Source organism: Onychomys torridus, chromosome 11 (genome assembly GCF_903995425.1).
Source record: "Onychomys torridus chromosome 11, mOncTor1.1, whole genome shotgun sequence".
Lineage (NCBI taxonomy): Eukaryota > Metazoa > Chordata > Mammalia > Rodentia > Cricetidae > Onychomys > Onychomys torridus.
This window is the reverse complement of record NC_050453.1, coordinates 59,307,731-59,334,401: the sequence shown is the minus strand read 5'-3', so window position 1 is coordinate 59,334,401 and position 26,671 is coordinate 59,307,731. Positions and strand designations below refer to the sequence as shown.

The 26,671-nt window shown below is 50.2% G+C and overlaps 2 protein-coding genes across 2 annotated transcripts in view; one reads left to right on the top strand and one right to left on the bottom strand.

Annotated features, from left to right (window-relative positions):
• Positions 1-8,449: 8,449 nt before the first annotated feature.
• On the bottom strand, positions 8,450-10,274 carry Btg2 (BTG anti-proliferation factor 2). Its single transcript, XM_036202335.1, has 2 exons — positions 10,049-10,274; positions 8,450-8,905 (listed from the first exon to the last, which is right to left on the bottom strand). Exons 1-2 carry the CDS (start codon positions 10,188-10,190, stop codon positions 8,571-8,573), a joined length of 477 nt encoding a protein of 158 aa, XP_036058228.1. The 5' UTR covers positions 10,191-10,274; the 3' UTR covers positions 8,450-8,570.
• A 5,603-nt stretch (positions 10,275-15,877) lies between these two features.
• Positions 15,878-26,671, top strand: part of Chit1 (chitinase 1) — a 73,108-nt gene continuing 62,314 nt past the window's right edge. The window contains exon 1 of the mRNA XM_036201977.1: positions 15,878-16,057. Coding sequence (XP_036057870.1) covers positions 15,878-16,057 — 180 coding nt within the window. The remainder of the gene's footprint in view (positions 16,058-26,671) is intronic.

Genomic DNA, 26,671 nt, shown 5'->3' with positions numbered 1-26,671 from the left:
CCTACGTGCACATGCACACAGACTTAGCTGGTGGAGCTCCTTCACCCTCCTGAGAAAAATCCCACCAAAGAAGTTCCTTTTAGCTCCAGAATGGGAGGACAGGGGAACTGGAGCAAGCCCTGCAAGTGCTTGTGGGTATCAGTTATTTGTGTCTTTTCATTCAGCCCCCGGTGTGCTTAGGCCTGCTCTGCACACATGGTAGATGAACACACAAGGTACACAAGGAGATGCTTGTGGCAACAGCTGGACCCAAACTTGTAGACCCGCCAGACAGCCACACAAAACCCTATAAGAAGTGCTACTGGAAGCTGGGGGTGCAGCTCAGTTGGTAGATGCTCAATCGGCAACATGAACGAAGTCCTGGGTTGAATCCCCACCACATAAGCTGGCAGTGGTGGTGCATACATGAAGACTAGCACTCGGAAGGTAGAAGCAAGAGAATAAATCCAAAGTCATCTCCAGCTACATATTGAGTTCAAGGCCAGGCAAGGCAACATGAGACTGTCATCACCCACCCCACCCCCCAACTGCAAAAAAAAAAAAAAAAATGTATGTACTAATTGCATTTGTTGTAAGTTCAAACAATAATGAAACATGTGTGCATCATAAAGGACTGGAATGAAGCCTAAACATTTTTCCTAAGCCCTGAGGTAAGAACACATATACAGCAGACAGTGGAGTTATTCAGGGCAGGCAATAGAAGAGACAGTAGAGGAAGGAACAAGCATACACCCTGCTTTCAGATCATGTTCACCTTCCCCTTCTGGTCACCGGGGCTTGGCTTTCTTCCTCTGTGGTCAAGGGCATTGTATCTCAGAGAGCTTAGAACCATCACATTGCAAGACATCAGGCTGAGTGCCTGAGTACACAGGGTAGGTGCTCAGAGCCCACGAGAAAGAGCTCCTGTGCCACACATACACTAACAAATCAAAATAAAATAAAATAACTTGCACACATGGGCAGGACTTTAGGGCAGTTGTTCTCAACCTGTGGGTTGCAACCCATTTGGCAAACCTCTATCTCCAGAAATATTTACATTACCATTCATAACAGTAACAAAATGGAGTAGCAACAAAAATTATGTTATGGTTGGGGGTCATCACAACATGAGGAACTGTATTAAAAGGTCACAGCATTAGAAGGCTGAGAACCACTGCTTTAAGGAAATGCAAGCTGGAAAGAATGTGACAAGGTGAAGGGGCCTGGCCTTGGATTTATTTCCATCTTACAGGTTTGGAATGGCAAAGAAAGGCAACAGGAAAAAAAATTGACACAGTGAAACAGAATCTGTGCTTGTCCCAAGATGCTGGCCAGGCAGGAAGTGGGGCAGGGGAGCCACAGAGGAGGCTGCCAGGGTGCTTAGGGGCAACAGGGGCAAGATCTGGACTATGAGCTGTCGGGAAATGGGACAAGTTTTAGAGATTTTTTTTTTTTTTCTCCACCCATTCATCTGGAAACAGCAAAGGAATTGTGAGACATGATTTGCTGCAGTGACTTTGTCTCAAAATTGAGCAAACTGATACTCATAGCAAGGAAAGCATGAGATCAGGATGTCAAAGACCTCATCAGTATTGCCAGTTACTACCAGCCCTGAGCCAGGCCCCTCATTTCCCCATGCTATTCCTAGCGGCTATACCTAGCGGCTAGTCCAGATCAGGAAAGGAAGCTGTGGGGGATTGAACAGCTGTGCAGCCCCAGCAGCCAAAGTCAGAGCTGCCCTTCCCTGGAGCTGCCCAGCCTTCTCTCCTGGTGATTAGTGTGTAAATGTACTTAGGGAGTTAATGAATAACTAAGGCTTTTTATGATGGGTCAATAATAGCAGGTTCTTAAGTCCTGAGAGCCAGCAAGATTCAAAGCCCTAAATTTTCTTAATAAGATGTGGCCGCAGGCTCCCAGTAAGTCCCAGCTGTTTTGAGCTGAAATGTACTGTTAATGACCAATCCTGAACAGACTTAATTTTCCTTTTTTTAAAGATCATCTCTGATCTAAATGATTTTCATCTACCATTTTCCACTCTGGTCACCTACAACTTTCACTCACTGGATCAATATTCACCAACACCTACTAAGGACCAGATGGATACTCTTCAGGCAAGGACCTGCCCCAGGTTCTAGCTTAGTGTAGACTTAAAGTGACAAGGACCAGCAGTGAGAGGAACACCATGAGAACTCAAGAGGAAGACCACACATCCTACCAAGGAGATAGCACAGAAAAGTGGCCTGGCGGTCTAAAATCTTGAAGGTGTGAGTTCACCAGGAAACAGTGGGTGGACAGGAGAGGGCAGAGCATAGGCACTAGTTGAACATGGAGGAAGCTGCTTCCTGCTTCCTGGGGGAAGCAGAGGCAGGCCCCTGTGGACCTTCAGTTCCATTAGGACGGAGTCAGAATGTGCCTCCCTAGAGATCAGGGCCTGATAGTCTACCAGTAATGTCCTCAATACACAACCTTCCTCCTCCTGGGAGGGCTGGAGAAGGAACCCACACCTCCTCAGTTCTGGATGCATCAGAGGCCACACCCCAGGGCTCTAAGTGTATGTATTGTCAAAAACAAAACAAAACAAACAAAAAAACAACCATGGACTGGATGGGATGTAGCTTAGATGACAGAGTGCTTGCTTGGCTAGCATGAACAAAGCCCTCAGTTTAATTCCCAGCATGATGTCTATAATCCCAGTGCTTAAGAGACACAGATGGGAGCATCTGGAGTTCAAGTTCATTCTTGGGTACACAGCGAATTCTAAGCCAGCCAGGGATACCAGAGACCCTGTCTCAAGAACAAACAAACCAACAAAGCCACAGACTCTTGTATCATGGTCTCTTATGCATGATGACAGTGGACTAGAGCCAAGGACTGGAGGCCCTTTTCCAAGGCTTGGGCTCACTCTCCAGGCTCATTCCAGCCTCTCCCCAGCTGTCCTCACTCATTTACTGCTTGATGTCCATCAGAGTTTAAACGCCCTCTCCGGGTCTGGTAAATAAAGCAGCACTTATTCAACCCACCCAGCTGTTACCGCCTCTTATCTGATGTACTCCAGACAGCCTGTCCAGCTTACTGGACAAGGGTTGAACTAAGGCCTGCCCTTGTTTGTGGGAATGAGAGTGGCAAGTGGTAGGGCCAGGTTTCTGCTGGGAACAAAATAACTTGGAGCTTCTGGGGAACCAGGCTATGAAAGCAGGGTAAAGGCCGTGAATCCAGGGCACAGTCATGCTAGAGATCATTATCCCAGGGCCTGGCAGCCTCTTACACCGAATTGAAATGGTGTCTCTGCCAATTCTGCAAAGAAATGGTATGAAAACAAAGCCAGAGAGCTCAGGCTTGCCCTCCTTAGTTTCCCCATTTATTTCACTTCTGGGAAGGGAGGGCACGTGGGTGTGAGTCCACAGGGAAAGCTGCTATTGGAGAACCCCTTCCCCACCCACTCTGTGTGTGGATTAGCACGTAGCTGGTTTGATATTAATCCACAAGCAGGCCCACAGAGCCAGCACAGTCAAGGGCCTAGTAAATAGCAAGAACATCATGTATTTTCCACAGGAATGACAGAGGTCACTCAATCAGTGTGCCTACTTTCATATGACCCTTGCCAGGGTTCTAGAAGTAGGTGGATTTTTTTTTTTTTCCAAAGGATCGAGGGAGAGGCTACAGAATAGTATTAACTGCAACCATTCCTGAAGATACTAGCAGATTCTGTTACTTTCTTTATTTGACACTGCCCTCAAGACCAATTCGGGGCCCTTGAAAAGATGAGGCTAACTTCCACTAGTAATGACAGTTCTTATTCACCGAGTACTAGAGCCAGTCTAAGCGACTGACTGATCGGTCAAATCTCATCTTGTTGAAATGGGTTGCATTTGAAACCCCACTCCAAACCTGGGGAAACTAAGCTGTGTTGGCCACCTGCCCCAGGTTGTTCAAGTCAGTGGGCAGGACGTAGACTGGAAGTAGACCTCCCCAGGACACCTGGCACTTATGTCTCCATCCTCAACTTCCTGCATGTCTCCTTCATTGTCTTTAGGGATGGAAACCTTAGCAAGTCTGATGCAAGCTAGAGGTATATATATATATATTTGCTCCTCCTCCCTTTCTATCTCTCTCCCTCTCCATCTCTTTTCCTTTTTAAGACAGACTCTTACTCTGTAGCCCAGGCTAGCCGCAAACTCATGGTTATCTTTTTGCCTCAGCATTCCAAGAGATAGGATTATAAGCATAATTCACCATGCTCAGCTCACCTTGCTGGTTTCTAACACAGGAAAAACTGGATGATTTTCCCAAACTTCCCCAGCTACTTGCAGAAAAGAGCCAGAACTATAAACCATATATTTTCCCTCTCAACCACAAACTCTATTGCAAAACTTTCACAGGGTCAGGAATGCTGGTGCTGACCGGGAAGCAGAGCTCTTGAGTCCTCAGTATCCTTTCTTACCAAAGGCTGGTACAGGAGCCAGTGCCAGAGCCACAGAAGTGGTGTCTTCCTCCTGGGGCTTGTTTATGGCAGCATCAAGGCCTCCTCCACCCATACCTTATCAGAAGCCAGGATGGGCTTGTAATCTACAGCTGCCAGCGCCTTGCCCAGACTCTCTGGGGAGGGACATTATCATCACCAAACAGCTGACCACGCACATGACTCTAGGCCACCATGGTTTACTGAGCTTCAGGGAAGTTGAAAGCCTAGCTTTGGAGCCTGGGAAAGCAACTACTTGTTACTCCATCAGAGTCCCAAGACACCCAGCAGCCAGTGGGTGTTGTCTGCTCCTGTTGATACTGGTCAGGTCTAAAAGAAGTAACATCTCCTTGGATCACAGAGCCCTCTTGTATACATGGAGTGGCCATTATTAGCCTACCAAGAACCAAAAGCACCCCCAAGATGGATCTGCTATCCTGTGGTTTCCCTGACAAAGATGGGGTTGACCTGTCTGTCCCTTTGGCCTCCAGACAACCTTCCCTGAATGTCATTCAGTCTTCCACTAAGTGATGAAATGTCCCTTAGGATTGGGATCTTTTGGGAAACAAGAAGATAGATGCATACTTTGAACTGAATAACCCAAAAGAATAGATCACCAAGGATGAACAAACATCCCTAGATCCTAACCCTGTCCTTGCTTCGAAATAGAGAGGAACAAATGAAAGGACTATTCTGTAGCACCCCCTTGCCATTAGTGGGGTCCAATAGTCTATTCATGACACAGAGGCGCTGACTTCCCCACCCAGGCCCTGGCTCCTTTCTCTCCTCACACAATACAGACATATGCACCTAGCTCCCCTGATCTAACTCTGACCAAGAACACCCAGAACACACTGCATGCTTGTGTACAAAGTTGTGAAGTGTGAAATGAAATGAGAATGCTTATAATTTTCAGAATAGCCCACTTTTCACCCATCCAACGTGGGTCAAAAGTGTTTCTGGAGCCTTAGTGGGGAGCCGAGTCTTTACCAAAATTCTAGGAAAGAACCCCAAAGTCAAGCATGACAAATTATTATTCTTGCATAGATTCTCTCCGTGAGGTCAGAAGGTAAATGAGTAGCAAGCCAAGGGTTCTCATGTGCTCTCAGAAATAACTGCTTTCTCGCTCACTTGTACCGTTGGCATTCAGCCATGTGTGGTCCCAGTGCACAGATCCTGGGGCTCCACTTCTCCTGTCTAACAGGGTAAGAACGGTAGTTAATAAATGGCAGCCGAGGTGACAGGAGCCCTTGCCAGGAATGGCAGACAGTCTTGCCTCAACCTGTGAAAAGGGTCATCCTCTGCCCACTACTGGAGGTCTGTGGAAAACAGGGTGTGTTTGAATTATTTTTAATATTCACTGACGATATAGTCCAGTCACTAGGTACCTGCAAGGGGATTGGTTCCAAGACTGTTGTAGATACTCAAGTCTCCTCTCTAATTTGGCAGTTTTTAGTTGAGGATCCTCCCTTAAATAAGATTGTTTGCAATGCTTAATACATTGGAAATCGTTAAACTATTTTCTGGAATGGCAAGGAAAATCTGTACATGTTAGGTAAAGATGCTGCTGCTGTAGGCCTAAGGCCACAGCATATGAACCGGATGTGCTCAAAGGAGGACCTCACAGATGACCTGTGGGATGCCAGAAGGAACATCAGAGTGTGCTTGTGTATGACTGCAGTCACATCACATGGACTGGTGTGTTCAGTGTGTGACAAATCAAACTTTTGGTTTTTGGAACTTCCTGAATTTTTTTTTCCTGTATAATTTCCAGCCATGGTTGGTTGCTTCCACAGATGTGGACACAGAAGGCCAGCTTTACAGATATTCTAAGTGACTGAGAATCAAACGAGGGGATAGGCTGTAGAATGTCCAGACAGCATATTTTTAGAGACCTGTGAGGATATTCACAAAAGGACAGAAGTAGGGAGCTACACCCCCGCCCCCCGGGGGGTATGGAAACGATGTCACTATACCCTTAGGTTATCTTTTATAACATCCACATGCTACAGTCTGACCCAGGGCAACTAATGAAACACCACAAAACACAAAGAAAGTTTCGATTGGAGAGGGAAATGCCCGTTGGCAGTATGGAATGTTACCTTCTCTACACAATACATGATCTGCTACATTTTTATTAAAAACAAAAGTGTACATATGTCCATAAAGCTGTACAGTCTTCCATATAAAAACACTATTATACAATTAGTAACCTTTGTCTTTTCTGTCAGAATAGCTTACAAACTTACCACTATTACTTATTTTTACTTAATAAGAGAGACAGGCCTGCTCAACAGTCCAGCTCTGGGAGAGGGGGTGTCATTTTTAAAGTGAACATCGACAGGAAAGAACAGATCTCAGCATGAGACCAGGCGGCTGCTTCTAAAGAGGCAGGGACTAGTTTGGGGCCAAGACACAAGAACATCAGTTGCAATTCACAGCTTTGTCTGAACCCACAGCTCGCGTCTGTGGGCCCAGAGTTAACTTTAAAGCGAGAGAGATGAAGCTGCCTGGGAAGGCTATGCAAAGCTGGAAGCTGGGGGTGCCAGAGCAGGCTGGGCAGAGTGTTTGGTAAATAGCACCTTTGAGTAGAAACTGAGGAGTTAAGTCCAGGAAGTGGAATGCCACGGCGGTGGAGAGAACTGGGGAGGGAGTTCTTATTAAGGAGAGGGTGATCGGCTGACTCTAGCTCTGGCCTTCGGTTTGAGAGACTGGAGGCCTTCTGAGGACCCTTCATCAGTGCCACTGAACCTGAAGGAAAGCCATTTCTTCCCAGTGTTTTCCAGTTCCTCCAACCCAGAACAGGAACTATTGCACACATCTATAGATACATTTGGATTTTACTGAGAGAGACAACCTCCCCGGCAGGTGCTCTGAGCACCAAGGAGATAAAGCTGTGCCCAAAGTTTGGCTCTTAGTGGCAGCCCTACAAGAGTATCCAGTAGGCCTGCAGTGCATAGGCACTCTCTCTGCAGCTCAGGAAGATCTCTGCAAGGCCCACCAGCCAGCCAGGACCCCTAGGAGAACAGGAAAAGCAGGTCTCTAAAACCCACCAGGGCACAAGGAGGGGCTGGGAGGCCCAGTCTCAGAGTTTCCTGGACTATTGCACAGTGATTGAGAACTCTTGTCCTAGGAAAGAGGGCCTTCCAGGACCCAACCACACAAAAGCAGGGGAAGGAGGAACAGGGGTCTTGAAGAGAAGGCAGTTAAGAAAGGACCTGGAGTTCCCTGGAGCTTTGAGCCACCTCTAAAGGAATAATGGTAGCAGCATTCAGACTTTCATGTGGTTCCCAAAAGGAGGGTTTAGGAAAAGGGGGGGGAACCACCCCTCTTTGGGTCCCAAAATTCCATTGCAAATCACCCCTAAATTATTCGCCATCCACCCATACAAAGCAGCGCAGCACAGAGCAAAGGTTTTGTGCGGTTCCCCTCCATCTATACCCAAAGTCTTTGCACATCTGCCTTACATCCCACCCTGCAAAAATGTTCACATAGATTCCTGGCTGGGGGACAAGCTTTCCAGGCCCCTGAGGGTAGAATCAGAAGTGAGACAAGATTTCAAGAAAACCTGCTTAGAACAGAAGGAACAAGGAGAGAGGTCTTTCACTCTACCCAGGATCTCAGCAGAAAAACAAAAGGAGATTAGGTAATGTAGTATTATTTCAGACCAGGCTTGATTGCCCCTGAGCGAGAGAGGAACCAGGCATACAGGCATCCCGGCTGGGACAGTAACCCAGGGCAAATCCTGACCCCTCTCATTCACAGTTGCTAACCTTGCTTGCTCCCTTTCCCACCTCCCGGAGGATCAGCCTTGAACCCCCCTTTATCTTGGCTAGGCCAACCCCCAGACCACTCCCCTAGGCAAACACTGGCTCATGGACTCAATAACAGTTCTTTCCAAAGGCACCTGGGGAGGCCACTTCCAAGCAGCTCCCTTTAAGGATTTTTTTTTTTCTTTAAAAAAAAAATCTTTTGTTTTTTTTTTTCCTCCTCTTTTCTTAAAAAAAAAAAAAAAAAATAGCATGTATAAATAGCTCTTCATTTAAAAATACAGTTCCCCAGGTTGAGGTATACGGTGGCCTGTTGTCACGGCAGCTTGAGTACAGTAGAGTGCCGGGGTAGGGTGGCTCCTCTAGCTAGAGACAGCCATCACATAGTTCTTTGAGGGGCTGCTCCTGCCCAACATCATTTGCTTCTTGCAAGTGAGGAGCCCATAGGAGGCAGCCACCGGGGCCTCCTCATACAGGACACAGATGGAACCATCCTCTCCAATGCGGTAGGACACCTCATAGGGATCAACCCACAGGGTCAGCTCACTGGGCAGCAGCCGGTGTAGCTGGGGCTGGCTGAGTCCAATCTGGCTGGCCACCTTGCTAATGATGGGGTCCATCTTGTGGTTGATGCGGATGCAGCGATAGCCGGAGCCTTTGGATGGTTTCTCTGGAAACCAGTGGTGTTTGTAATGATCTGTGGAGGAAGAACAAGAGAGAGATGCCTGGTTAGAAAGCATTGTCTCTGATGTTTACCACAAGGGGAGGCTGAGAGCAGAGGGCCCAGAGAAAAGGATGGATTCAGCGACAGTATTTCAGAGCCTCTCCTTAAACTCCCCCTGCCGCTTAGAAAGATCCCTGGGCCCTTTCCAAGTGCGCGTACATTGGAAGGCAGCGCCAGAGCTTTCAGATAGGTGCTCTCCCGGTGGTCTGGGATATTTTTGGTACAATCCATCTTAAGGAAGTTAGGGCTGGTATGAACAGGCAAAGGCCTCTGAGGACCCAGACACTGAAATCTCAAAGCCCAGTAAGCGGCCAACATTGTTGGGTGTCCAGCAAATCACCAGGCCTCCCATCCATCCCCCCACCAGAAGAGTTATAAGATCTTTAGCAAAGGTAAAGGAATAAAAATGTTTTGATGAAACAGCTGCTGGTCCTCAGATCTGTGCCAAGGTGTTGAGAGATGGCTATCGCTGCCCAAGGCAACCAACCAGCTTTAACAGCTGGGGACAGAGGCGAAAGGGCTGCTTATCATTTCTCCGCCTCCTGGCCTCACACCCTGCTTCCATAACACGCCCCCCCCCCCCACCCCAAGCAGGCTAGACTACTGGGCTCTTTTCTGTACTACAATAGATGGCAGATGGCGAAGAGGGACCCAAAGAAAAAAATACAAAGGGGGCCCAGATTACAACTTCCAGCGGGTAAACAAGCGGCAGAATGGTCCCGTACAATGGTAAGCCCAGGACTACAACTGTGGCTGGGACTCGAGTTGTCGAGAAAGTTCAATTGCACATAAAGTCGCTTAGCTTGGCCTGGCTTCGTGGCCCACAGCATCCCCCGGGGGTCTGGAGGTCCAAGATTCAGAGAAAGATCTCAGTTTGGACTCTGAGCACAGACACCAGCTTTTCCCGTGGTGTTGTTAGGGCTTCAGAATGTACCCAAGGAAGAGGGGCAGCGCCGGGGAGAGAGGCAGGGATTGGAGGGCGGGGAGGCGGAGACCAAACCGAAGGGATAGAGGACCACAGGCGGTCTCGGAGAGGCTCGCATAGTGGGGTGTCTCCGTCCCAAAAACAGTGGGGAAAGACACGGGAGGCAAGGAGGGACCCCGACGTGTGCTCACCGGTCAGTGCGTCCTGGAGCGCCCTGCTGAACACCTTGAGTCTCTGCTCGCTCACACAGCCCCGCGTCCTCAGGAGACTGGAGAGGAAGCCCACGGCGGCGGCGATCTCTGGGAGCATGTCGGTTCTCTTCCCGTGGCTCATGCCGGGTGGCTGGGGAAGTAGGTGTATTATGAGGACCAGGGTGGTCTGGCCGCCGCTCGGGTTCTGCCCGGACTTTCCCCAGGCTGCGCTTTTCATACCGCTCGCGGAGGCGGGGAGCCGCAGACGGCGCCCATTGGCTGAGGCTGGCGGATGGGGGCGTGTTCTCTCGCCGCCCCGCCTCTCCCCGCCCCCGCCCACCCGCTGGCCTGCTCGCCCGCGCCTCCCGGGAGCTGAGGTCATTGCTCACTGACGTCAGTACTGGGAACCAGCGCCGGACTCCCGAGCGGTGGGAGGCGGGCGGGAGAGGGCCCAGGACCTGGGCAGAGGAAGCGCGCCACACCGGGCATGCCCGGACGTCGCCCTTGCACAGTGCCAAGGCAGCGGTTGGGGTTGCCTGCCGCCTCCTCCAGGATGCCCTCACCGATGCTACTTCTCCCACGCTTCCCCGCCCCCCCCCCCCCCACCCCCCATACCTCAGAGTCGTTCACCCTGGCACCTGGTCATCTCTGCTACTCTCTCCCAGCTAGTCCAAACCGGCTCCTCAAGTTTTCAGCAATGGGGATGTATTCCGTTTGCTTCCATAATAATTCCACCTCCCCCAACAAATTCTGCTCTTCCCCTTCAGCAATTGCCTAAGAACAAGCAAGCAACTCTCACTGTTTGGTGTCACGGTGGCAGGGATGTCGAGGAGAAACTTTCCTGTGCGTTGGGTTATTTTTCCAGTTCTCACTTTTCTTTAAGTGGCTCCCCCCCCCCCCCCCAGTAGTCTGATGTAAACTGTACAAAGTTTCCCATCGCCTCCCTGCTCCTCCCTTTTCACTGCTTCGTCTTCCTTCCTCTTTGTGGACCGAGGCTTTTGTAAACACTAGCTCCCCAGAAGAAAGGCTTCGGCTACACTCCGGGGGCTCAAGGACTGGTGCCGGAAGCTAGGCAGACTACGGAGTGCGCAACTTGTCACCCACACCTCTGAGCCCAGTACAGGATCTGGCCTGTGACAAGCCCGTGTTTGTTTGGTTGGTTGTTCTGTTTTGTTTTGAGTTCTACACCACCTTCAAGAAGCAGTGCCCCCAGGCTTCTCTGCTTGTCCCCTGCCTGAACCACCAGCTTCCCTGCCTGGGTCCTCTGTGCCCATTCCCACCCAGTGTCCCTCTTCCCTCTTATTTCCACTTTCTATGCCGAGCTGTCCCTTTGCTATTTGTTTTTCTCCAGTGGACTTCCGCGCCAGTACTTCCGGATATCGTCTTCATGCAGTCCCTCCCTGGGGATGTCTAGCGCCTCCTCTAAGGCTACCTACCTCCCTCCGGGTCCTCTTTCAAAGCTACTGCTCATTGCCCCTATGGCACTCGGACCCTCTTAGCTTCCTCAGACCTAGTCCCGAGACTGAAGGCTTCTTACCTACATAATCATGGTGGGTCTTTCCAATCCTACCCCAACCGACCTTCCCCATCCTTTCCCTAAAAGTACCCAGGCTGCTTGCTCTTCCTTTGCTCAGAACATGAGACAACTCCTCCATTTGCTAGACTGTCTGGACTCATTTGCCTGATGGTTAAGACATTTCATCATTTTGTATGACCTACCTTTGTAGGTTTCTATCACTTCATGCTGTAGGGTGCCTTCTTTCACTGTCCTCTAAATAACACGACAGCTCTGCCACCTAGGTCCTACAATTTTTTCCCATTATTCATAGCTCTCTAACACGGTCCTTACCTCATACATCGCTGGCCCGGGTGCACCATGGCTGTGTCATTAACCCACTACTGCTTAGCTACCAATTCATACTCTCCCAGATTCCTGAAGCGTCACCCTGAAGATACAGGCTGACCATGCTCCCAATGCTAAGTTAATGCTGCCCAAACAGCCACTTAGCTCATCTCCAACTGGGAATCCTCCTGCCTCAGCCTCACAAGCAAGATCCCTCTCCCCTGGCCCAACATCGGTGTACTAGTTACTTGGAAGCAGGCTACTATGTTTGTATGCCTCCTGTCTACAGTACGACCCACATTTCGTATGTTCTTCCCTTCTGTTTCAGGGGATGAATCAAGACGCCTGGGGGTCTAGTGCTCTGGCATTCAACCTGTCCCTCAGCGAGCTTCTTCACTGCCCCTCCTCAGGGGCTGGGTTTGGATACATGAGATGATTACTTCTGCTTACTGAGGGGAATCATTAGTTTTTAACAGGAAACTGGGCTGACCTTGGAAAAAGATAAGCTAGATGCTTTGAACCAAAGAGGCCAGGTGTCACTGACCAAGGCTGGCCACCAAGGAAGTCAGCAGACTAGGTCAATGCACATGGGCTGTGCTGACTTGGTCAGTGCCTGAATCTGACACCCAATTTTTTTTTGGGGGGTGTGGGGGGGGCGATTCTCGAGACAGGGTTCCTCTGTGTAGCTTTGGAGCCTGTCCAGGAACTCACAGAGATCCGCCTGCCTCTGCCTCCCGAGTGCTGGGATTAAAGGTTGCGCCACCGCCGCCCGGCTGAACCTGACACTCGTACCATCACCTCCCAGGGTCTTCGGCTTGGGTCTGGTGTTCTGACATCCTACAAGCAGACCGGTGAAAAAAAGCTTTCTCCACACCAAAGCACCAGCATTGTTTTCCTTGGGGAAATCAAACTTGCCCATCTGTAAAGGTTCACACTTCCCAGCAGGCTATGCAGCGACCTCTGAGTAAAGCCGGGACGGGGTATAGTTTGCAGGTTACAAATGTGGTGCTCTTTTCGTTAGATCCTCCAGTTCCTGGGCTGGGCTGCTGCTGCTCGGGCCACGGGGCCCACGGGGCCCACGGAGCAATCACTCTTGACAGTGATGCCATGATTCCAGAGAAAGAGCCCAAATGTGAGGCTAGGAACAGGAACGTAAGGCAGCCCCAGCCCTAAAATCAATTCTAAGGCTGGATGTGATAGCAAACACCTTTAATCACAGTACTCAGAGAGGCAGAGGCCAACCAGGTCTACCTATGGAGTTCCAGACCAGCCAGAGCTATACAGTGAGACCCTGTTTCAAAATAAGCAAACCGTTCTAGAACCTAAATCCTGATTTGGGGACGATGTTGCTGTGTAGTGTTACCTAGGTGTGTTTCTTCAGAGATCGTGTCCTGGCTGTGGCGCACAGTGCTCTGTAAGAACCAACAGGAAGATCTCCTCCTTCCCCATCTTCTCTTTGTACCCCTGAGTCTAGAAAGGAGCTCAATTTACCTCACAGTAATATCTTTAGGTCACTTTGCAACAGCAGCAACATCCCCAAATAAGGATTTAGGTTCTAGAATTGGTTGTTGTTTGTTTTGAAACAGCTACGCTGAACATAGTGTAGCTCTGGCTGGCTTAGAGCTCTGTACCTAGACCAGGCTGGCCTCTGCCTCCCTGAGTACTGGAATTAAAGGTGCTTGCTATCACACCCGGCCTTAGGATTGATTTCTGATAGCGTCAGACACATGACATCAGTCCTGATTTTGTTTTAAATTTATTTAAACTGCCCTTAAGTTTAAATAAATAGCATACACCTTCAATCCCAGCACTGGGGAAGTAGAGGCAGGCACTCTGTGAGTTCAAGGCCAGCCTATTAGACATAGAAGGTTCTAGGCCACCTAGGGCTACATAGCGAGATCTGGTCTCAAACAACATCAGCAAAAACAAAACAAAGGGGGAAAGCCACCTAAGTTGACAGGCGCTTCTAGACCTTTCCTTTTCACGGTCCCCATTGCCTCCTGTCCTTGGGGTGTTTGGACCATCAGCATAAGAAGAATGGTTCCCCTTCTCCCTCACCCTCTCTTTCTCCTGCCATTCTTCTTCCTCATTCTTTTCTTTCTTCTTCTCCCTCACCCATGGGTTGGATGATGAACATAAGCGCTGACACACTGTGTTGACTGTGACTCCACAGACACTGTCATCAGTGCCTTGGTGATAGCAGGGGTGAGGGTAGCGTCAGTCTGCGCCTTGTCTGCACCAGAAACTTCAGGGCTTGTGACCCCAGACCTACTTTTCCTCTGGTCTTGGTTGGCCATTCCATCCATTTGTCTGGTCTACCTGTGTGGCCCCTTGGAGAATGACATGACATTCCAAAACAGCCTTCCTTAGTCCAAGCCAAGGACCGGGTCCTTCTATCCTGGCCTTGTCTGTGGAGATATCACACAGGCTGTGCTCTCTCTTCTTGCCAGTTAGGAGCCACTAGATAGTGGTGTGTACTTCTGTGGGGACCTTGGGGACTTGGCTTGGTTGTCAAGGTTACCTCTCAGTTCTGACCACATGTGGAAACCTGAGGCAAGCTTGGTGGCTCTGCTGTCAGAGGCCAGGCTGAGCTATTCTGGGAGAATGACTTCAGTTCCCTCCCACACGGTACTGTGTGTGATTCTGCTAGTCTCTATGTGTACCAGTGTGGGTAGGAGGGTGGTGTGTATTTTTGAGTGAGTGTACGTACTAAAGTGAATGCGTGAACTTGAGCTGGTGGGAGTGAGGGAGTACGGAGTTGCTGCGTCCTGGTGTCTGGTGAAGCCTGCTTTCTGAGAGGGATAGGCCTTGAGGTGGGAGTGCTGTTTGCCAGCATGTAGCTGCTGCAGATGCAAATTTGATCTTTCCTGACCACCACCCCCTCCGACATCGACATCCGACATCGTTAGCACCTTGCTATGCTGCCCAGAGCTGATAAGACTCATCACCAGGGTGGGCCAGCCTCTCTTCACCCCTCCCTAGGCAGGATAGAAATACTGCTGAATCCTTTCGCACCTCTCTGCCAGGGGGGGCTCTTCTAGGACTTCCTGGCCACTTCTCACAGAGATGTACCCAAGGTCACCAGTATGGGAGCTATTCTTGACATTCAGAAACAGGAATTAAGAACAGAAGAGAAGGTCCTTGTCATCAAAGCCTGCTCATGAGGGTACAGAACTGAGGATGTGAGCAATGTTTGAAATTTCAACCCCTTGCAACCTCGCCCCTGACCCAAAAGTGAACTGAGATGGGGGACGGACCCACACAGTTTATGGAGGGTTAGGGGTGACCCACACAGTTCATGGAGGGTTAGGGGTGACCCACACAGCTCATGGAGGGCTAGGGGTGACCCACACAGTTCATGGAGGGTTAGGGGTGACCCACACAGTTCATGGAGGGCTAGGGGTGACCCACACAGTTCATGGAGGGTTAGGGGTGACCCACATAGTTCATGGAGGGTTAGGGGTGACCCACACAGTTCATGGAGGGTTAGGGGTGACCCACACAGTTCATGGAGGGTTAGGGGTGACCCACACAGTTCATGGAGAGGGCTAGGGGTGACCCACACAGTTCATGGAGGGTTAGGGGTGACCCACATAGTTCATGGAGGGTTAGGGGTGACCCACACAGTTCATGGAGGGCTAGGGGTGACCCACACAGTTCATGGAGGGTTAGGGGTGACCCACACAGTTCATGGAGGGTTAGGGGTGACCCAGAGTGAGCAGAACACTGAAGGACTGAAGGAAGGCCGGGGAAGCGCAGACAAGGAAAGGCTTTCTCACTTGGGGGCTATAACATATTTAAAACCCCAGAGAACCATTTTTGGCAACCTGTTGAGTGCCAGAGAAGAGTCTGGAAGCTAGAAAGTAAAGTAACCCATCCCCTCATTTTTTCTGAAGATAGAAACTTAAGAAAGGACCCGCCTATACAAGAATGCTTAAGCCAGGCAGCTTCAAGAAAGGACAGCCAATGTCTGGGGTGTGTTGAAGATGATGCCTGCTCCCGCCAGAACTCAAACCTTCCCAGAACATGACACCCTGTACAGAAGGGATGAAATTCAGCCACAGGAAAGGCCAGGTGAAGGCTACAAGTTCATCTACAAAGTGACCAAAAAGCTGGAGAGTGTCAACCTCAGCTGCTGCCCGGAGGATTTCCAGACGCTGTGGCAGGTACCAACTCTGTTGCTGTCACAGCCTGGAGCCTTGCTGAGATGTGAGCAACAATGTGAGTCCACAGAGGCCATGACTCTTTACAGTGTGGTCCCCTGGATTCATTCCCAACTGACTGAGCCTCTCTACTGAATGAGCTCACGTGCAAAGATTACAAGAAGCCAATCTGGGTGCTACACTCAGTCAGTACCCATTATTTCTGTGACAAGGAATGTCTTCGATCTCAATTTCATTCATTGTCACCTTGAAGGAGGGAATGCTGGGATAGTGGGTAGATCAGAGGTGCCGTGCAGAGAGCATCTAGCATATGACTTCAGTATCATGGGCGCTCAATAAACCAGAGTTATTATTGGCATGGACTCTCATAAAACATCTCTAGAAATTATACAATTCTTTTTCCTTTTTTAGGTAAAAGGGAGGCCTTAAAATGTAGGGGAAATGGCCAATGTTATAGCTGCTCATTGGCAGAGTTGGTACTAAAGCTTCTTTCTCTAACCCTGGTTAGGACTCTTTTCATTAGGCCTGATGCCCACCTTGTGGCACTGACCCCATTCATTCATTCATTCATTCATTCATTCATTCTTCATTCATTCATTGACTTGAGGTATATTTATTGGGAGCCTTGGGTTTCAGACTCTGGAAATTCAGCATAGGCTCTGGGAGGTTGCTCTCAGCATTTAGGGTACCCCCTGAGGTGGGTGCTAGAGGCTGAGTTCAAGAGATAAAAGTCACTTGGCAATATGGGGTCAGGGAACTAGGAAGCCAGGAGCAGAATGGGTTCAGTGTCTTTTAGGGATGTCCACGGGGTTTCTGTGGGCTCTGACAGGAGCTTGAAAGACTGGGAACCCCGTGGGGGCTAGATCTTCATTCCAGGGCCAGGAGAGGATGCGAAGGCCAACCCTGTGAGACAGCAAGCCAAAGTGAACCCCAGAGAACCCTGGACAAGGCTGACAGTGACAAAATAGCTCTGCCACCTGAGTCTGAGGTGTGTGGCGATGTGACGGAAAGCCAGTCTCCCTTCGAGATGGCCCTCTGGTGACAGACAGCCAATCTAGCTAATGCCAGGAGGTAGAGAGCAGGCTTGGAGGGGCTGAGGGTTTGGGACAAGTTTCTAGTTCAAGAAGGTGGAGGGGTGGGGAAGGGGTGGGAACCAGACTGGCAGAGAGCCCATGTGCACAACAACCTGGGACAAGAGCATCTGCCCTTTAGACAGTGACCAGCAAACAAAGGAAAGAAGAATTGAGTCCCAACTGGACCCTGGAGGTGCTGAGACACTGAGCCCAGGGCTCCAGGGAGAAAAACCATGATTGAGAGGTGAGAGCCAGAGTGTTAGACAGGGTAAGAAATAAACTCCCTAGTCCTGGGATGGAGCATAGTTGGTAGAATGCTTGCCTAGCATGCAGGGAGCCCTAGGTTCATACCTAGCACTGCAGGGGTATGGTGATGTATGTCTATAATCCCAACACTTGGAAGGTAGAGACACAGGAGAATCAGACGTTTAGGGTCATCTTCAGCTTACAAAGCAAGTTCAAGGCCAGCCTAGGATACATTGTTATGTATCAAAACAAAATAAAAACAAAACTCTCCAGGAATAGCCACTTTTACTGGGGGTGGGTGGGAATGGGGGTTCGGGGGGGGGGGCAGCCAGGTAGCTGCTCCAACAGCCAACTTGCTCCTGTCTCCAATATTCCATGGTATCGGCTCTTAAGGCCCTAGCTCCACCACCGGAGAAAGGAGACTAGAAAGTGTCACGAATTCATCCATATTGTCACTAAGTGCTAGGCCCCATAGACTGACAGTATCACTACCCCCACCGCCCCAAAGCATCTGTTGCCCTGGGGGACTAGTCCTCAACTGTTCTGTCCTACTGACTCACTAGTGTCTAGGGAGAAGGGACATTCTGGTCCTGTGGTAGGCAGGGGAAAGGAAGGCAGACTTGGCGGGGGGTGGACAAGACATGAGCAGGAACTGGGGAGAGACACGGACAGATGGCCAGACCAGTGTTGGCTGGCAAAGTCCTGGTGGTGTGTTTTTCCTCCTGTGGCTCCTTAGGGGTATCTAGGGACAAAAGGGGAGAGAGTGTCTGCTAAAAGTCTGTTATCCTAGGAACCTCAAGAATGGGACTCCCACACCTCCACTTCATGGGCCTTGTGTAATGATATTAAGAAGGTGTGACTCCAGGCACTGGAAACTCAATAGGGAACACATGGACTTGGGGATGGCGGCAGATCTGAAGCTGGATTTATTGCCCGTTTGCAAACTTAGAGAACAGACCCCTTGTAAAGGCCCTCTCTTCCTTCCTGGGGGCCCAGGACAGAGCTACTTTAACTCCAGACAGAAAACAAGAAGAGGGGCCCTAAGGCTGGTGAAGCGACTCCAGATGTTGCTTGGTTAGGCCTCCTGGGGCCTGAATGTCTGGGGCAAGCAGCTGTGGCAGGAGGGAACAGCTTCTGGAAGGGCTACACCAGGAGGAACTGAAGAAGAGAGGCTGGGGCAGCTTCTCCCCTTCAGCCTCCAGGCTCTGAGCCAAGGTGTTCCTTTACTTCACCACAGGCTCAGGGCCAGGTAAGGGCCAAGCACCTGATCCATGTGGGTCTGAGGAAGGAGTCCAGAGACAGGGAGAGATAGCAGGACTGGGAGTCTCCTCCCTGCACCTCAGCCTGCTTATCTGTAAGGAGAGAGTATTAGACCAGGAGATCTGCCCCGGCTCAGCTTTAATCTGCCATCTGTGGTCCACACTGACCATGCTTGGGCCCCAGCAGAATATGAGATCGCCTGCCAGAGACACAGAAATCTCCCCATCAGGACAGATACTCTGCAGGCCACTTCCTGAGCTGATCTCTCATATCCAGTTCAAGGCTCAGTCTCTGCAGGCATCCCACTGAGGGATTCCAGAGGGAAGCACTTCCCTGTCTGTCTTTCCTTCAGTCAGAGCTCCTAGACCACCAACCTAGCTTGTCTCTTTCCTGCTTGAAGGCCTTCATGGGCACCTCTATGAGTGAAATGTTTAGTTCTTAGGTTTGTCTTTAAGGCCTTTCTAGGCCGGCCCAGGGTATGTTTCCAAACATACCCAAGCTATACTCTCATTCACATGCCTCATCCTGCCTGTAAAGGTGGCGAAAGGCAGAGAAGATTCCTCATACCACCTTCCCATCCCCTCCACTAAGGATCAGGTTATTAGAATGTCTCTAGATTAGGAATAGGCAGTCAGGGCTGTTTGCTCTCTCCATCTTGTTTTGATGATCACTGACCCTGATGGACCATAACATGGCTTGTGAGAGGACTTGTGACTCATTTACTCCATCGTGGAGACAAGGGCACATGCCTTGGAGCCACACTGCCAGGCCCAAGCCCTAGCTCTGTGCTCTTGAGCACATTATCAAGGCTCTTAGTGTGCTTATTATCTGTTACATGGGGCTAATCACAGCTGCTTTTACTTTGGCGTTGTTAGAAGATGAAATGAGGCCAGGCAGTGGTGGCGCACGCCTTTATCCCAGCACTTGGGAGGCAGAGGCAGGCGGATCTCTGTGAGTTCGAAGCCAGCCTGGTCTCCCAAGCGAGTTTCCAGGAAAGGCACAAAGCTACACAGAGAAACCCTGTCTCGAAAAACCAAAAAAAAGGTGAAATGAGTTTACAGAGCCTAAGATACTTCCTACCCCCTAGTAGTCAGTACATGCTATTAGCACTTTGAGAATAATTTAAAGACTTTCATTTCTTTATTTAATCTCTAAGGGTATTGGTCTGTGTTGCTATTAGCACTTTTTGTTATTTGTTTGATTGTTGAGAAAGGGTCAGGACATGCTAACCATTAATACTTTCATTCATTCATTCACTCACTCATTCATTCATTCATTCATTTAGATAGGGTCCATGTAGTATAAGCTGGCTTCAAACTTTATACATAACTGAGGATGGGCTTGAACCTCTTACCCTCCTGCCTTACCTCTTGAGTGCTGCAATTCCAGGCATTTGTCACCAGGCCCAGTTTGTGCCGTATTGGGTGGGGATCAAACCCAGGGCTTCTGAGGACTAGGCTAGCACTCTACCACGTGGACACATATCTTCTGCCCTCTGTTTATGGAGAAAGGGTCTCACCTTGTATCCTAGCCAGATCTTTAGAAACGCTCCTCCTAAACCTGGCTGCCAGGCTAGGGTACGGGCTAGGGATAGGATGCTGATCCTCTGCTTAATGACAGATTCCACCGGCAGAACATCTCTTTCTAGAAACTTCTGTTCCCAGGTGCTGAGGTAAAGGTGGGAGCCAATACTCCCAGCTGTGGTTTATCCTTTGCTGACTCTAAGACTCTGGAGCAGCTTAAAGTACTGACTCACATGGAAACATGGAATAATATATGTGTGTGTTTATAGTTATTAAATATTAGAAATGAAGGATGATGAAGGGAGAGAGAAAGTAGGCGTTTGCTAATTTGTTTGTGTTAAACTAAATCTCTCTCTTGGCATCCAGGAAGCCGAGGCAAAGGAGAAATACATGCATTATATCGCTTTATTGTGAAACAGAAGAAAACATTAAAATGAGTCTGTTAAAATACCCAGGCCAATGCTGACACATTGTCTCAGCAATTAAAAATGCCACTGTGTTTCCAGAGCACCAGAATTCAATTCCCAGTACCCATGTTGGGCAGCTTACAGTCTATAACTCTAGCTCCAGGGAATGCCTCATTGAGCATCTGTACACACACACACACACACACACACACACACACACACACACACAAAGAAAAAAAAAGCCTTTAACATACTCAGGTCAGTGTTCTGGGTCAATGGGGTAAAGGTGTTTGCCACCAAGCATGATAAACTGAGTTCTCTACCTGGGTGCCACATGGTAGAAAGTGATAACTCACTCCTACAGGTTTTCCTCAGACAATCACATGCATGCCATGACTTGCATGCACCCTACCCCATTACATACACACAAAAAAATTAAAAATAAATGTAATTTTTTTAAAAAAGAAGAAATTTGTGTGCAACCCTCCACCCCATTGGAATATTGGAGCCAAGGAATCTAAAGGTACCCTCAGTTGGCTTTTAATATCATCCTCAATTGGGCTCTAACCACTAATGAGGGTCCATAGTGATGTCAGGAGGAATTGGAATCAGGATAATGCCCGGGAAGATAAACATCACCTCTGAGGACTGTTCTAGCCCAGAGTTTCCTTCCCTCCTTGGAGTCGGAGATGGGCCCTGTTGAGGCAGAAACAGCCTGGTACCCCAGGCGTTTGCTGCTTTCTTCTAGCAAGAGAACTGGGCAGAGCAGGCAAAACCCACAGCCAAGTTGAGTGGACAGAGGGGGCATTTGATTGACATGTAGAGCATTTCTACTGAGCCTCCAAATCAGAAGTGGTGTGATGATCTCAGCGGGAGCAGAGAAGCTCCTAGAAAGATTATCGCTTCCTGCCCAGCTTCTGACCCCAAGGGGAAGTCGACTGTCAGCAAGGGCACTACCTAGTTCTATGTCACCTTGACACATGGTAGTCATCTGAAAGGAGGGAATCTCGGTTGAAAAAATGTCTCCATAAGATCTGGCTGTAGGGCATTTCCTTAGTTAGTGATGGATGTGGGAGGAGGGCCCTGCCCATTGTGGTGGGGCCATCCATGGGCTGATGGTCCTGGGTTCTATAAGAAAGCAAATTGAGCTGGGCAGTGGTGGTGCACTTGGGAGGCAGAGGCAGGTCAATCTCTGTGAGTTCAAAGCCAGCCTGGTCTACAGAGTGAGTTCCAGGACAGCCAGGGCTACACAAAGAAACCCTGTCTTGAAAAACCAAAAGAAAGCAGGCTGAACAAGCCATGATGAGCAAGTCAGTAAGCAGCACCCCTCCATGGCCTCTGCATCAGCTCCTGCCTCCAGGTTCCTGCCCTGCTTGAGTTCCTGTCCTGACTTCCTTCAGTGATGAACTACAATGTGCAAGTGTAAGCCAAATAGACCTTTTTCCTTCCCAAATTGCTTTGGTTTTTTTGTTTTTGTTTTTTTTTGTTTGGTTTTTTTTTCATTACAGCAATAGAAACCCTAACTAAGACAGCAAGAAGCTGTAGGCTAAAGATCACACCCATCGGAGCACATACCCCAGCCTAGCAGTCCTGTGTAGAAGGGCTCTTTGCCTATGAACTGACCCCTTGCAACATTGGGCCATCTCAATGAGTTCTCAGGGAGGCTTGGAGTCCTGTGAGGGTCATAAACTGGATTACTGGGCAGAGGAAAGCGTGAGGAATCTGTACTTTACTCAGCCTGTGTATCAAGGAGGTAGAAGGAAGCTTTGAGAACGCAAGTGACCAGGAGCACTCCATTTCCAAGCTGTTTGCACCCTTGCTGAATCAACCCCTCTCTGACCCTCACCTTCAGCAAAGTAGCTATGTTCCGATGGGCTGGACATCGAGAAAGAGCCAAGTATCCTGGTATGCTGGTGCGCTCCTGTGGTCACAACAAGCAGGAAGATCAAGAGTTGGAGGGAAGGCTGGTGAGACCCTGTCTCAAAAGGGGGGCAAGGGCTTATATGTCCATATGTAGAAGAACAGGGCTGAGCTCTACACCTCACCCCAGCCTGAAGTCTCCCAGAACATCGACAGGACTCCTATACTGAGCTGACTTGAGGCAAACAGGGGCACAAGCCAGAGGCAACAGGTCTTGCCCTCTGCTCCACTCTCAGGGAGAGCTTGGACTATCCCGAGGAGTACTGGACTCTCCTACCCAGTTTAGAGAGCTACTAAGCCAACCTCACCCAGTACTTAGGGAACAGCTGACCTGACACATAGTTCATCCTCTGAGCACATGTGATTAGGTGTCATCCTCAGGGGCTTTTCTTTAAATGAGGACAGCCACCTCTGAAGGGAGGTGCCTGTCTGTCTACCGGACCATCTTTGTCTTGGCTACCCAACAGGTCCTCTGTGTCAGGGGACTGTGTGGGGAGGAGAGTAAGACTTGCCTGGTGTTTCTGGCTCTGTGACTCACTGCCACTGCCCTTGGGTCATAAATCAATCATTTGTCCATGTGATCCGAGTCCCTTTGTCCTCCTGGTTCTAGAGAGATGAGAAGTGGTCTACAATCCCCCTCAGAACACATCCAGAGGTGGAGAGCTCTAATTTTGGAAGTATCTCCTGCCCTCTGGACACTCCAAATTCCCAAGGAGGGGGAAGCCACACAGAGGCTACTAGCAGACAGAGAATGAAGCGTAGAGAAGATGCATCCACAGCTAGCGAGCATGTTGGAATGAGGGTGCCAGCAGCAGCTGGTGGCCTACAGGAAAAGGCTTGTTGGGGTTTAGGTTATGAGCTTGGGTTGCATTTGGATGGAGGGAGGGATCTTGTTAGCCGTGAAACACAGGTGTGTGGTGCACACAGTGCCTGTTGCTCACCATGACTCTGGCAGCTCCTCTCCTCTTCCTGTCTAAACTGGAAGGGTAGTCACAAGCTCACTCACCACTTGCTTCCTAGCACAGGCCCCAGACAAACAGCCCTGAGAAGAAAGGAGGCCAACACCAGATGACATTGTTGACAAAGTATAAGCTTGCAATGAGGTCAAAGGGCGTTCTCAGCTGGATGAGGCCCCAGACACAAAGGTTGGTAGGTGTCTGTGGCCTCTTCCTTAGGAGGGGCACCAGGCCAGGTTCCTCCCCAGCGCCCAGTGACCAATGGTAGACTAGACAACACAACACAGCTTAGGAAACTGGTTTTTACACCAAGCGGGTGGGGCAACCATATCCTCACAAGCACAGATGCTGATATCCGCTCTGCTTTTCAGAGGAAACTGAGGGCTGCTGGCATTAGAATTAGTTTAAGACCACGCGCACCGCAAGCCTGCCCTTTGCACTAGCACACAATGGCCCTGGCGTCCCAGCCTTCCGGCCTCAGGGACTAAAGCATCTGTGACTGGCCATCTGCGTTTCCACCTAGCTCTGACATGTCAGGAGAAACCCTGGAGATGGGAGATAACGCCTGGGAAGGCTGTCTGCCCTCCTTTTGGCTCTCTCTCGTGAGCTGACCCAGAGCCAGCGTCCCTTCTCAGGATGTGCCTGGCTGCGGGCGGTCCTGGCCTGGCTGGGACAGGAGGGCGGGGTTGCACAGGGCAGCAGCTGTACCAGGTCTGCGCCCAAATAAGGACAGCGCTTCCCGGGCGGCCCGAGTGACGCGCGGCGGACACGTCAGCGGCGAGGGGGGAGGCGCGGGGACCTCAGTGACGCGGCTGGAGCAGGCAGGGATCCCCCCCACACACACCACCACCCCACCACCACCACTCCTCACCCCCGAGCCTGGCACCCTCTCCAGCAGGTCACCTTGCTGGACACCCTTCCGGGACAGCTTGGCATCCATCTGGGGCCCGTGGGACAGCGCCTTGGGGTGGGCTGTATTACCCCCAGGTGGCAAGGAGTGTGGTTTTACTGGAGAACTGAGGGAGTTTGCCCTGGGGTGTTGGGGGTATTTAAAACAACCACCAGCCAGTGGAAACCCAGTCTTCAAACAAAAACAACTAGCATGGTGCCACCTCCTTTCGGGTAAAAGGGTAGGCTTCCCTCCCCACCCACTCCATCCCCACCCACTCCAGCCGTGTCAAGTGGAAAGGCCTGGCCTGGGGGTGAATAGAGAAGCATGAGACAGGGGCATCTGGCAGCTAGCTGCCTGCCCGGAGCGGGAACAGAAACGGTAGCAAAACTCCTGAGAAGGCAGCTGGGGCGCCAAGGCCTTCCTAGGGCATGGGTCCCAGTCCCCGTCCCAGAGAAATCTCTGGCAGCATGTTCTCAAACTCTGTCTGATTGCACGTGTCAAGCATGTAGTGGGTAGAAAGCCAAGGGGAGCCATGAGACGTAAAAATATTCTGAGAGGCGGGGAGAAAGGACACATTGCTGATAGGATGAGATACATGGGAGACAAGCGGGAAGAAGAAGGCCTGGCCGGGATGCTCAGCCTGTGACGGCTTGGGGGACTTGGTTGTCCTTGTCTAGGGGAGGGCCATGGAGAAGGGAAAGCCCCAGGGTCTTCCAAGCTGTCCTTTACCTCCAGCGCCGCTTACCCACACACAGCCTCTCTCCTCTAAAACCCACTTCCTCTGTCCGCTTCCTTGAACTCAGGTTCTGCTCCGTAGAGCATCAGCTGTTCGGAAACCTCACCCCACCCCACCCTCTGGGCACAGTGACAGAGAGGACTCGTGTTTATAGGAAGAAAGTGACTTCTTTTGACAGGACATGAGAGTAAGGATGTGGCCCCGCTGCCGCTGCCGTTTGTCTGGGCTCTGAACACAGTCTCAGCATGGTTGATCAAAACACCACTAAGCCAGAGATTTAAAGGGCTGGGGGACGGTGCCTTTGTCCAGAGCCGTAGTGTCGGGACTAGTTGATGCCAAGGATGTTAGAGAATAAGCCAACAGGACAGTGTTAGTGTTCCTGTGGGGGCTGTGTAAACTTTGGAGGCTTTATCTCTGCTACTCCTTTGGTCAGTTCCGACCCTCAATTTCCCCATTTGAGAAACAGCAGCAGAAGTATTCATTTTATTTGCTCCTTGGAGGACTGAAGGGGAACATGCTTGTTAAGCACTTTGCACGTATGTTCATCCTTTCTACAGCGTTTAGCTCCTGGCATGGAGTGAGCGCTTGATTGTAACTGGTACAGCTGTTAGTGGCCACGGCAGTAATGGGGGCTCTCCGGGAACAGCACATGGAATCAGGTAGAATCATCAGGTGCCCCAGGTTGCCTTTGGAAGTCCTTTCCTTCTAGCTGTCTTCCCAGGACCCTGGGAAGCTCCTATCACCCCTGTCACCCCCTCCATCCCAACACTAGCCTGGCTTCCAGGGACGAGCAGGCATGTAAAAAAAAAAAAACAAAAAAAAACAGGTTTACACCCCAACTCTGCCATGCCCCAGCCACCATATCCCCTCTCCCGGGAACTGAGAGGACACTTTGAGTTGGAGTCCCTGTGCTAAGAGATTACAGCTGGTGAAGATTCTCTGTAAACATCCATGACCTCTTAGTTTCAAATCACAGCACCCCGGGGCACCCCTAGGGCCCCTCCCCAGCTTTCTCAACTTTATACATTTGTTCCCGGCTTTCATGCTGGTTTTCCCTTTCCCTCCACATCCCAGAAGGTAATGCTGACTCCTCCCTGAGCATCCTCCACAGGCAGGATGCTTTAGTCCAGGGCGGCTCGTTAAGTCCAGGGCAGGGCACGGAGAAGGAGCCCCTATTCAAGTAGGTTTCCTGTTGTCTATCAGCGAACCTGACTGATAAAGGCAGAAGGAAGTGACCCCAAAGAATTTGGGGAAGCAAGATCTGTCATTTATTAGGGGGAACAGAAGGTGAGGCAGGGGTGGGTGGGGGGCTTCCTGCCTGGGTTCACAGAGCTCTGAGAAAGAGAGCTCCACCTGTTTACTTCCTGAGAGGAAGAAGATTGTTCTATGTAGAAGGGAAGTCCTTAGGCAAGAAGTCTACTTTCTCCCAGCTAGGGCACTCACCAAAGCCTGCCCTCCCACAATTCAGCAGAGCTCACAGAAACAACAGTTATGTGCTGCTTGGCTTAGGCATGAGACTTCTCACCTCCCTCCTACCTCTGGTAGCTAAGGACTTTAGCAAGCAGGTAGCCCTAGGCCTAGACCCTGCTCTCCTGGCACACAGT

Excerpts from the sequence above, each read along its gene's own strand:
- Btg2 (XM_036202335.1), bottom strand. The coding sequence starts at position 10,190 with ATGAGCCACGGGAAGAGAACCGACATGCTCCCAGAGATCGCCGCCGCC. Across the intron at positions 8,906-10,048 it reads GCTCCAGGACGCACTGACCG|ATCATTACAAACACCACTGG; the intron begins GTGAGCACACGT and ends CTTCCTCCACAG.